Source organism: Dromiciops gliroides, chromosome 2, assembly GCF_019393635.1.
Source record: "Dromiciops gliroides isolate mDroGli1 chromosome 2, mDroGli1.pri, whole genome shotgun sequence".
Classification (NCBI taxonomy): Eukaryota; Metazoa; Chordata; class Mammalia; order Microbiotheria; family Microbiotheriidae; genus Dromiciops; species Dromiciops gliroides.
Window position 1 is genome coordinate 447,651,763 of NC_057862.1, and position 12,940 is coordinate 447,664,702.

Sequence of the window (12,940 nt, forward strand, 5' to 3'; positions counted from 1 at the left end):
ATCCCATGCTCTTTCTTCCCATTTGGGGTTTGCACATGACATGATTCTGTGTTCCTTGGCACTTTCTGCTGATAGGGAGGAGAAAGTGTCTGGGAGAACATCAAAGCTCTCCCCCAAAGGCAGAGGGAAAGCCAGTTCTCAAAGAAGGGAACATTGTGCTGCCCTCTGCCTGTCAGCAAGAGGGGGAACGTGTCTTTTATCATGTCTGAGTCTCAGACTATGCCTTTGGCCAAAGGATGAACTCTGTATGGGGAAATCAACAAATGGACAAATGGATGGCTCAACCAACACAGTTTAATGAGCACTGAGATTGGGGGAAATCCTGCTGATCAGATGGTACAAAGTTCCGTATCATTTGATGAGATGTTGGACAACCACTTGCTGGGGAAGTGAAAGAGGGAATTTTTGCTCATGTATGGAATGTTTAGACTAGGATGTTGAGGCCCTCTCCAACTCTAAAATTCAATTATTCAATGAAAAAGGAGATAACTATATTTACCAAGGAAAACATAGTCAGACATGAAGAGGCAGAATAGGTATATGACCAGTGGGATGAGATATCAGTAGTCATAAGAAGAGAAACACACACACACACACACACACACACCCCTCTCTGTCTGTCTGTTTCTCTCTGTGTGTTTCTGTCTCTGTCTCTGTCTCTCTGTCTCTCACTCTGCTGACTGATATATGAAAATCCTCTCACAGGGACAAATTCATTCCACATGAAGGTTCCTAGAGAATTCTCTTGGGAATGGAAACACAATACACTGGCTGCTATTCATATTCAGATGTGACTAATATGTGAGATATCAGAGCCTTCCCTAAGAACACATATTGTTAGTAAAGAGTACAGAGGTTACTAAAGTACCCAAAAGGGGTGAGAAGGAAGAAAAGGAGAAAGGGAAAACTGAGGACCTGTTTTTTCACAAAATAAATAGCTAAGAATGAACAGAGTTCCTATATCTCTCAAGTGTAATTCAATCCAGTTTAACTCAGCAAAACATCTATCAAGTAGATACAGTGTTCAAAACATATATTATTATCACTGGGATTTCTTTGGTCCTTGATTTAGAAAATGCTTTAGCCTCTGCTAGCAAATCAATTAAATTCAATTCAAAAATATTTATTTAGTAGATACCATATGGAAGGCCCTGTGCTGGTACTTGGAATAACAAGATGAAACAAGGCACACTCTCTGACTTCAGCTTCACAAGACCCACATGAAGTACTATTATTCTGATTTTACATACTGCAAAACTGAGGGCCACAGAGCTTAATCCACATTCCTACTGCATTGGTGAATCAAAGACTCAGGTCTCTCAATTCCCATTCCTATACTCTTGCTACTGGACTGTACCCCTTCAAGAAGCCCATTACCTGCTTGATCTGGTGAGGAAGGCTGACAAGTCTTACACTGTTTAAGGCCATCTCTCATAGGAGGAAGGTGCTGTTTTCTCAGAGCCCTTCGCTGCTTCCGAAGTCGGCTTGCTTTTAGATGAATGCATCCCTGTAGATAACTTCGTTTATACCTGTAGGAAGAGAAGGCATTCCCAGTTGGAATCCATGTAATTATCAGCTTTGGGAATGGATATCCATGCCCTGCTTTAATCAAATAAAATACACAATTATGAGCTTACAAAACTCAAAAATCTAAGGAGTAAGAATCACACTACATTAAAAGGGTCCCTTTAAAGAGCAACATGCTCAGGTACATTTAATTATTTAGTTTGGTAACTACTTTGACAGAAGTGTAAGCAAGGGGCACTTATGAAGAGAAATTAGAATCACAGAGTGTCAGAGATTGACCACCAAATCTAATCCCTTATTTTGAAAATTAGGAAACTAACGTCCAGAAAGAAATTATTTCTCCAGATTGCACATCAATTTAGAGGTAGATCCCTCCTTTAGAAACCAGATCTCTTGTCTTCCAGGTTTAGGCTTTTTTTGCACTTTGCCAGACTATACTGGGGCCACTACCAAAGCAAAAAATCAATCCATGAAGATGATGAAGCATCTCTGAAATGATAATACAAGTCAACAGGAGAAGAGAATTTGGTTTATTAAAAACAACAACAACAACATTACTTGCAACTTTTCAGTAACATAGCACAGTAATCTGGTAAAGTGAGATCTTCCTGTTGGTGAGTAGACCTATTAAGTTAAAACCAAGTCATGTCCCCTTAAACACTCAACATGTCTGTACTGCTTTTAGTGTAATTTTAATCATTCATAATTATCTGTGGTTCAAATTTGACAAGCCTGAAAATAGGGGAAGTGAGGGATGCCAACTGGACTCAGTAATTCCCAAGTCCCTTTCAGACCTAAACTCTATAATTTTTGGTTAGTGTTTTCAGTATGGAGGTTTGCCAGTGGCTCCCATTACAACACTGCAGTCATTGATGCAATTAAGTTGCTTGAGAACTGTTATTCTCTGTGGTAGGGCCTGGGCAGCCCTTTGAAGTTGTGGCCCCTGTTCCCTAAGCCCACAGGTTTCTGAGAGAGCCTGCTAAGATCTGGATGTGGAGAAGCCAGGCCACTTCATGTGTGCCTGCTGGCTCGCTAATCATAAACCACTGAGGAAGTCCAGGCTCCTGCTGGGACCCAGACAGCAAATCAATTTCAAAGTACAGAGAGTGGCCTAATCAGGAAGGTGTGTCTACAAGGAAAGAATTCTCTTTATGTGTGCTTTGGGTCACCTTTGCTCCCATACCAGGAAGAAGGTACAAGGACCTTGCAGGGGCTAACACCCACTCAGCTGGAAGCTGTGGTATTGTTTTACTTGATTTTTTAAAAAGTTTCAATTAGCAACTATCCCTCATTTAATAAAGACAAAGGACCACCCCCCCAAAAAAAAAACCATCCTGCTATAATTAAATCTACATTGATTCTAACCCCAATAATTTGGAATCTGTGATCATTCATCCTAGGGCTGGGCTTTACTTTACCTAGAAAGGTTTAGTCATCAACAGTAATGATGCAAATAAGATGGCAAAGGAAATATGTCCATTACTTAAGAGATGAGCTGTTTGTAAATACTGAGGATACAAATAATAAATGTGCTAACTACAGATCACTATTATTTGTTCATTAAAGTTGATCCCCAAAGAACCTCTACTAGGCATCTTGAACCTAAACTCCTCAATAAAAAAATCACATCTGTATGGCACTTTGCATCAACCCTGCAAGGTAAATAATGCTGTGGTAAAAAAATATGAAAGTTTTTTAACAGTTGGTTAGGATAACTGAAAGACTCCAGTTTTTGAAGGACCACCCTTTTGGGGAGGAGACCAAAGTCCGCCTGCTGCGCACGTCAGACTGCCTGCTACGCACTCGACTTCCGGGGTGGAGAGAACGGAAGTGGGGCTTTTTCCTGCTCTGCTGGTCTCCTGACTGCGCTTCACAGACAGTCTCTCTCTCTCCAAAGGTGGCCTTCGGTTTTAGTGAGTTTTTATAAGGAATATAGACTAAGCTTAGACTTAAGACGATTTGTATTGTGTTTCTACTTTCCTATCCTTCTAATCAACATCACCTTGTGACTACCATAACAATAAAAGGTCTATCTAGAAAACCAAAAGCTTCTTCCATTTACTAGTCTGGGAGATAAATTAAGGGAAAGGTTAAGTAGGGGAGATTTATGATCTAATATCCAATTTTAAATCTCACAGTTTGGCGGCCACGAAGGGATCTTAAGGATGCAGAGATCATTATCTCTTGTTTTACAGATGAGGAAACTGAGGCTCAACAACATTAAGAGATTTGCCCAAGGTCACACAGCTATTAAAAATGAGAGCCTGTATTCAAACCATGTCTCCTGACTGCAAGTCCAGCACCTATTTCCATTATACCATACCACACTATCTATCCCCCCAGCACCTAGCCATACCATATGATGTGTTTAATAAATATTGACTGATTAATTAATCATATGAAATTAGGATGGGGATACTTGGTTTAAATTCAGGGTCTCCAAAAGAAAAAAAAATCCAAAACGCTCCCCTTCGCCTTATAAATAAAATAGCCAGAGTCCAGTGGAGGGGGATCACCTTATTAAGTCCTTTTCCACTATAATGCAAGGGGTATTTATTTGGTAAGTATTCATATCTATGGGCTGGACCATAAAATTTGATCTTTATGTATTCTTAGCTTTAGATAAGAGAGTATTCTGAGCCATATTTAAATGAGTTCACTTAAGTAGTCTTTCCTCCCTTTCTTCTTTCCACAGTGAACCATAAAGCAAGGATAAGAAAAAGGATAGTGTAGAGACACCTAGAACCTTTAGTGTTGAGAACCCTAGAGTCTTTTGGCTTGCCAGGGATCATAGAGAGCTCCTAGTCCAACCCACCCCACCCCCAATCTTGAAGAAGAGCCTAAGGCACAGTGATGTGTAACGACTTGCAGAAGACCAGTCAATAATAGCCAAGCTATGCTCAGGACTTCTTTTAGTGTGCTTGTCTACTACAGCATGGTCCCACCCAAGCATCACGGTGCAATGATAATGTCTCTCAGAACAATTACTGTGCCCCTTTTGTGGGTTTGTACCTGAATGCTGGTACTCATTCCCAAGGCTGTGCTGTTATCCCTGAAGGCATTTCCACTGCAGGAATAAAGGACATGAATGACTGGAGTGAACAGTCACATACTTCCAACATAAAACTGAGCTTTAAACAAACCCCATTTACTATTAATAGGGTCACATCTATTTTGCACAGCACCATAATAATGAGGAGCTAACATTTACATGGCACTTTAAAGTTTGCAAATTACTTTAAATATATCACAAAACTTGACCCTCAAAACAATCCTGTGAGGTAGGTGCCATTATTATTCCCATCTTACAGGTAAGGAAACTGTGGTTAAGAAGTTTAGTGACTTGAGTAAATGCCTAGTAAGTGTCTGAGGTAGAATTTGAATTCAAGTCTTCCTGACTCCAAGTCCAGCACTCTATGCACCATATTACTTAGCCAACAAAAATTTCTTCTTTCATCTTCTCTCTCAATGAATAATGAAGGTTTTATTTATTTATAAAACACCTTTCTAATTCCAACTGAACTTGGGATTTTAAATGTCATTATTCTAATTGTCAAAACAACCTCAGAACAAATCTTGTGTTCCTTTCTTTAAGTATGTGCATTTTGGGGGCAGCTAGGTGGCACAGTGGATAAAGCACCAGTCCTGGATTCAGGAGTACCTGAGTTCAAATACAGCCTCAGACACTTGACACTAGCTGTGTGACCCTGGGCAAGTCACTTAACCCTCATTGCCCTACAAAAAAAAAAAAAAAACCCAAAATTAATCATTTCAAGGGCAGCTAGGTGGCACAGTGGATAAAGCACCAGTCCTGGATTCGGGAGGGCCTGAGTTCAAATCCAGCCTCAGACACTTGACACTTACTAGCTGTGTGACCCTGGACAAGTCACTTAACCCTCATTGCCCTGCAAAAACAAACAAACAAACAAAATTAATCATTTCTATGGCCAGTATGTCCTTTGAGATAAAAGACTTCTTTGGTAACTATTCAAAATACATGTGCTTTAATACTAAATCACATTTCTGTAGCACTTTAAGATTTACAAAGTGCGGGGCAGCTAGGTGGCGCAGTGGATAGAGCACCGGCCCTAGAGTCAGGAGTAACTGAGTTCAAATCCGGCCTCAGACACTTAACACTTACTAGTTGTGTGACCCTGGGCCAGTCACTTAACCCCAATTGCCTCACTAAAAAAAAAAAAAATTTAAAAAAAAAAAAAGATTTACAAAGTGCTTTCCTCACAATGATCCTGTGATGTAGGTAGTACAAGTATTATTATTTCCATTTTTCAGTTGAAAACACCTCAGAGAAGTAAAATCAATTGGTCAATCATACTAGCACTGGTAAGCATTAGAGTCAGGATTTGAACCCAGGTCTCCTAAATTGGTCCTCTTTCCCCTCCATCATACTACTGGGAGGAGATATATGCATCACCATATTTATTGGCTATGGCGCTTTAAAAGATCCTATGATTCTGTTCAAGTAAACACATATATAAGAGGAAGGACACCATGGCTATCTTCATGACAATAGAAAATCATTTTGTCACCAAACTTCTGAGGATGTACCTTGACAAATTTGGCCAAAAGACATATGGCTCATCCCTGCTTAGCCTTCATGGGATGTTACAAAGCTCTCTTGGCACAGCCTTCAAGAACCCAGTGGCACCTCTATACCAAGATGGCACACTGGAGGAGGACTTTAGTTGAGGTTTGTGGTTTTTACTTTCTTTATACGTCCTTTCCCCCAAACAGCTCTAAGAAATGAGCCCTAAAGTCTTAATTTTGTTCACATGTGAGAATTTACCAGCCTATGTGGACTTGAACCAATGCAAGGAAACTGAATTGACATACTTCCTGAAAAAACTAAAGTACCTGATAAACCAGAATTTTAAAAAAGAGTACGAGTCAGAAAATATACTAACAAAACTGTTTCAATATCCCTTGCTTTAATATACATCTACATAAAAGTATATACATATATATGTAGTTATATCCAACATAGCCGGGCAAAATAAATTTCTGAAAAGTATATCTGATTTTCTTTTTGGTTACTATGATGAAAATGCACTTATATTCCAGATTCTAATAACTGTCACTGAAAACTTTTAGAAAGAAGGGGATTAAAATAGGCCTAGGGCATATTGGGTGTTGTAAAGCTCTTTATAGTTGACTCTAGTACTCACGGTTCCTGTTTCTATTTTTTGTAGTTTTTACAATGGCATAAAGAACTAGGGTTAAAATTAAACTTCTCTAAGTAGTTTTACCACTTAACACATGATAAATCCACTTTATCACCTCAATACTCATGGTCTCACAGGTGCCTAAGATCAATGAGAACAGCCTAGACTTCTCACTTTCCACAGACCCTACCTTGATTTGTGCCTTTAAAGTTCTGGCTCACATTCCCCAAAAGACAAATGGTTAAAGGGTATGAATGATTTTCAAATAAAGAAATACAAATTATTAATGGCATAGAAAGATTAATCAAAATTGCTAATAGTAAGCAATTTTTAAATTAAGGCAACTCTAAGGCATTACCTCACACTCATCAAACTGGAAAAGATGGGAAAAGATGAAAATTTTCAATGTTGGTAGGGCTGTGAGAAGACAAGCATTGTGACTCAGTTCAACTCAATGAGGATTTGTTAAACACCTGCTACTAGCTAAATACAGGGCTAAGTTCTGGGGGACAAGAGACAAGAACAAAATCGTTCCTGTGCTCAAGAAGCTTATATTCTACTGGGGAGAACCATGATGCACCCAGATAAGAAAATATAAAATAATATCCAAAATAATTTCAGAGGAAAGCGAACTGGCAATTGAGGACACAAGAAAGGCTTCCTGCAGGAGGTATCACTTCAGTTGTCTTGAAGGGAACTAAGGTTTCCAAGAGGCAGAGGTGAAGAGGAAAAGCATGTCAGGCTTAGGAATTCCTTCATGGAAGTGCTGTGATTGAGTCCCATCATTCTGCAAAACAATTTGCAATTATGCAAGAAATATTACAACCTTTTATCTAGCAATCCTAGAGCTAGGTTTATAGTCCCCAAGGAAATTCATGACAGAAAAGAAAGGACCCATATGTACCAAAAAATTCTTAGCAACAATATTTTGAATAAAATGGATAATGTTTGGTTCAATTTATTAAAATAAAAGCACACATCTGTTCTGTAATCATAGTAAACTGTAGAAATGAAAGCAACTTTTCCTCTCATTTCCTATCATTCAAATGGTGGTTTTTCTTACCTATTCTGTTTTTTAATGAAAAATAATGGGCAGAGTGTTTCTTAGGAAGTAACTGGTGGAAAACTAAAATATATTAAAAATCTAATGAAATGCTGTGAAGCACAATTTATAGGCAGCATGGCATGGCAGCTAGACAACTGGCTTCAAATCTAAGAAGACCACTACTCAAATCCCACAACTGTCATACAATGGCAATGGGACACAGGGAATTCACTTAACCCCTTGGTATCCTAAGAAACTCTCTAACGCTGTATGTTTCAGAGTAATTTCTTTACCAGGGAGTTTCCCCATAGTATTGAAATCACAGGTCCAATCCCTTTTCCCTCTAAAGTATAATGTAATAAAATTTGAAACTCAGACCCCATTAAAAGTTCCCTCTAAGGTTTCCTTTCATCTAATCTGTATGAATCTAATGGGTACCTATTTATTTACATGTTATCTCACCCCATTGAAATGTAAGCTCCTGGGGCAGCTAGATGGCGCAGTGGATAGAGCACCGGCCCTGGAGCCAGGAGGATCTGAGTTCAAATCTGGCCTTGGATACTTGACACTTACTGGCTGTGTGACCCTGGGCAAGTCACTTAACCCCAACTGCCTCACCAAAAAAAGAAAAGAAATGTAAGCTCCCATTACATTCTGAACTGTTTTTGCTTCTCTTTCTATCTCTACCATTTTGCACAGCGTCTGGGACATAGTAAGCATTTAATAGTTGTTGACTGATTGAAAAAAAGAAAGAAAGTTCTAGCTCTTAATTTTCCTTTGATAACCACTCATTTCAACATATATGACTATCTACTTAACTAAATGTAAAGCCAGGAGTGCGTATTTACATGTCAGGGTAAGTTACAAATCAAGACTTGATGTATTGTTTTGTTTTGCTGATTACCTAGACTTATGAAAGGGATTGGGAAAAAAAATGTTAACGCAGATTAAACTTAAAAGTGTATCCTGGATTTTCAGAAAGCTGATTGTTAAACATTTGCTAGCAAACCCCTCTGCTAGCCACTATGGCACATTCAAAGAGATCTAAGTATGACCATAGTCCATTAGTTACTCATACTTTTTGCTGTATCTGAGATGCTCAGCCTTGACCTTCTGTTTTGTTGAATTTTTACCCAGCCTTTAAAGTCAAATTCAAACACTTCCCCCTACAGAAAGCCCTGTTCCCCGGCCCCCCACTGCCTTTTCATGAACAATCTTTCCCACCCCTGACCTCACTTAGAATTCTGAATTTTGTTTGCACAATCTAACAAACTTAGCCTATATTATTCTGTATGATGCCTCTGTGTGTATGCTTCAAATCCACTAAATAGGAGGGCAGCTAGGTGGCACAGTGGATAGAGCACCAGCCCTGGAGTCAGGAGGACCTGAGTTCAAATCCAGCCTCAGACACTTGACATTTACTAGCTGTGTCACCCTGGGCAAGTCACTTAACCCTCATTGCCCCTCTCCAAAAAAAAAAAAATCCACTATTTAGACTCTATGTTCTGAGCAGGGACCTTATCTTCTCTAAACTTCAAATTTAACCTTAGTACATTGTTCTCCATAATGTAGGTGATTAATATATATTTGTTGAATTGAATAAAACAAGGTCTCTGATTTCTAGAAATCTAAAATTATTTAGGGGAAAACTATGAGACCCCAAACAGTCACATAATCAGAATGTAACAAATACAATAGACAGGCCCCGGGCTGATTGGAGATTTCATGGAAAAGATGGGTTTTAGCTAGGCTTTGAAGAATAGGCAGAAATTGTAAAGAGGAGAAAGGGGAAAGGAGGAACATTCAAAATGAAAAGGACAGCATGAGTACAAGTGGCCAAAAAGTGTTCTGACAGGAGAGCAAGTAGATCATTTTGGCTAGAGTGGAGGATTGGTGCAGGGAAACAGTACAAGACAGAACTGAAAAGGCATACTGGACTCAGACTGCCAAGGGCTTTGGATGCGAGGTTAAGGTGTTTGGACTTTATTTTCCGGGCACCAGGGAGCTATGAATGGCTTTGCAGCAGGGCTGTGACAGGAGTATGGTCTCTCCTCACCTTAAATGGGATGGCACACATTCTTGATTCAATTACTATCTATTGACTAGTAGCTGAGTTGAGACCCTTCATACTATGTGGGGAAAAAAAATCTAGGCCTACAGTCCTAACAGGGAGGAAAAAGAAGCCGGCTTTAAAGGCAGATTTGGAGTCTTTATTTAGCATCAAAACACAAGACTCTCTTGAGGAATAACTGCTTTCTTTGCAGGGTGAATAACTTTGAGATTGCAGCTGTTGCTAGTTGTGGGTGTCTTAAGAGCTCTAGGGCTCAGGGGCAGGTAGGTGGCACAGTGGAATAAGCACCAGCCCTGGATTCAAATCCAGCCTCAGACACTTGATACTTACTAGCTGTGTGACCCTGAGCAAGTCACTTAACCCTCATTGCCCCGCCCCACCCCCCAAAAGAAGAGGTCTAGGTCTCATTAAAGCTGCAGTCTGTTTCCTGGAAGCATGGACACAGGGGGTGATTAAGGGGGACTTGAAACCATATTTCTTACCTTTTGGGGTTGATCTTTCTCTTCTGCTTGTTGCTCACACCAGGAGGATTTGTAGTCACCTTCCCTCTCCTGCAGAGCATTCCTCGCTTCTTCTCTGGCTCTGAAACCTTTTCACCAGACATTCTCGCTGCACCTATTGCCCGGGACAGCTGAAAATACCAGGTGTATGGTCATCACAGGGCTCAAAGCCTTGGAGAACTGCTGAGCCAAGTAACAAAAGCTTAATCAGAAGCTTGAGTCAAGGTGCTCTCCACAGCCCAACCCCATTCTCCCTTCAGGGAAAAATGGGCCCAAACTCATTTTACAACTAGGCAAATTGAGGCACACAGACACACACACAAACAGGTGGCCTGAATTCCACAGGCAACTCTCACTCTAGTTGGTACAGAGTTCCTGTGGGCCAGAAGTGTCAAACTCTCAGCCTATAAAATTCTGAATAAGGCCTGAACCAGATTAACATGTAACTGGGGGGCAACTAGGGGGTGCAGTGGATAAAGCACCGGCCCTGGATTCAGCAGGGCCTGAGTTCAAATCCGGCCTCAGACACTTGACACTTAACTAGCTATGTGACCCTGGTCAAGTCACTTAACCCTCATTGCCCTGCCCCAAAAAAATGTAATTGGGAAAAATTTAACAAAATAAATAAAAATATACTACAACCTAGATGATGTTATTTTGTGGTTTACTAAGATTATGTGCAGCCAGCAGGGATCTGTTTCTATTTGAGTTTGATACCACTGGTCTAGACCACTATTATAAACTGGGTTCTTTAGAATGGAAGTTTAACCTCTGAGGGTGAACCAGAGACATAATGAAACTAGGACAAGCCTTTCCTGAAACTTTTGGCAACCTATTTCTCGGTGTCACTCTATCTCTGTCTCTCTCTCTCTCACCAAACCTTCACTGACTTCCTAGTCAAAATGCAAAAGAGTATGGGAAAAGGTATGTAGTATAATGGTAAGAGTTGGGAGATAGAGAAATTTTGGACTCTCATCTCCTAGACCTAGCTCAGCCTTTTCCAAACCACACAACAGTAGTTATAGGAAACTGTGCTAAACCTGAGGCCTGGGTAAAAAAAAAAAAAAAAAAGGCTGGTTATCTAAGGTGTAGTGCCCTTGTTAAAAAGCCCTTTTAGAATGCCAGCTCAGAACACAAACTGGCTTGGAACACCAAAAAAGAATATGAGTTTTCTGTATCTGCCTTCCCCATCCCACCACACCCTCCCAAAATGGAACCACGACCCTCATGGACACAATCTTTGAGCTAGCAAGGACCTCTTCATTGTTCCTATCTATTTTGTAAATATAAAAAATCAAGCCTTAGTATGCCCTTGGCCTGAGAGGTGATGCACCCATTAAGGAGAGTATGTTAAGCAGCAGGCTTTAGTGAAAAGGGGCATTGAGGGTGCAGCTAGGTGGTGCAGTGGATAAAACACTGGCCCTGGATTCAGGAGGACCTGAGTTCAAATATGGCCTCAGAAACTTGACACTTACTAGCTGTGTGACCCTGGGCAAGTAACTTAACCCTCACTGCCCAGGAAGGAAGGAAGGAAGGAAGGAAGGAAGGAAGGAAGGAAGGAAGGAAGGAAGGAAGGAAGGAAGGAAGGAAGGAAGGAAGGAAGGAAGGAAGGAAGGAAGGAAGGAAGGAAGGAAGGAAGGAAGGAAGAAAAGAAAGAAAGAAAGAAAGAAAGAAAGAAAGAAAGAAAGAAAGAAAGAAAGAAAGAAAGAAAGAGGCAGGAAGGGAAGGGAAGGGAAGGGAAGGGAAGGGAAGGGAAAAGAAAAGGGTCATTGAATTTGAAGTCCAAGGACCTGGGTTTGAATCTTAGCTCTGCTAGCTCTGTGTGACTCTGGGCAAAGTTGACAGGCCTGTGCCTCAGTTTCCTCATCTGTAAAACGAGGGGGGGGATAGTTTGAATGGCATAGGTCTTTGCCAGATCTAAATCTAAAATCCTAGAAATCTCTCCTAAGCACTCACATTATGATTTCTATTATGATTATCTGTGTATTTATTCCTCCCCTTTTTAAACTATGAGCTACTTAAGGGCAAGGAATGGGTGTAGGGGGAAAGGGTTGCCATCTTTTTCTACCCAGCAACCAGCACAGAGCACCACACACATGTCACTTCTTCAGTAGATCATTTCATTGATGTGGGTGCTCTCCCTACTAGGCATCCTGGTAGTATAGTGGATAAAGTGCTGGGCCTGGGATGATAAAGTACTAGGTCAATTCCAGCTTCAGATACTTCCTAGCTAGCTAGGGGATTCTGTTTGCATCCATTTCCTCAACTGTAAAAGTGAGGAGGATAATAATGGCACCTCCCTCATAGAGTTGTTGTGAAGGTCCAATGACTCATTTGGAAAGTGCACAGTGTTTGGTACATGGTAGGTGCTTAACAAATGCTTGTTCTCTCCCTTCCCTGCAGACTTCAACTTCTCCACAACTTTGTATACAGTTCTTGTGAAGAATTGCTGCAACCAAAAAAATTTGTACCTTGTCACCAGTTAAGGCCCATCTTTAGAAGACAGACACAGATAACTAATAAGCTTGGCAGGGCCTTCCAGAACTTCCCCTCAGCTGGCATGGCCTTCAAGAACCCACCTCCAGACCATAAGGAGCCAGTGGAGAAGGACTTCTGG

General features: G+C 40.6%; 1 protein-coding gene across 1 annotated transcript in view; it reads right to left on the minus strand.

Annotated features, from left to right (window-relative positions):
* The window catches only part of ZNF831 (zinc finger protein 831), a 99,024-nt gene that overhangs the window by 35,703 nt on the left and 50,381 nt on the right, over positions 1-12,940 (minus strand). The window contains exons 3-4 of the mRNA XM_043988853.1: positions 10,306-10,454; positions 1,378-1,529 (exon numbers count right to left, since the gene is read on the minus strand). Coding sequence (XP_043844788.1) covers positions 1,378-1,529; positions 10,306-10,454 — 301 coding nt within the window. The remainder of the gene's footprint in view (positions 1-1,377; positions 1,530-10,305; positions 10,455-12,940) is intronic.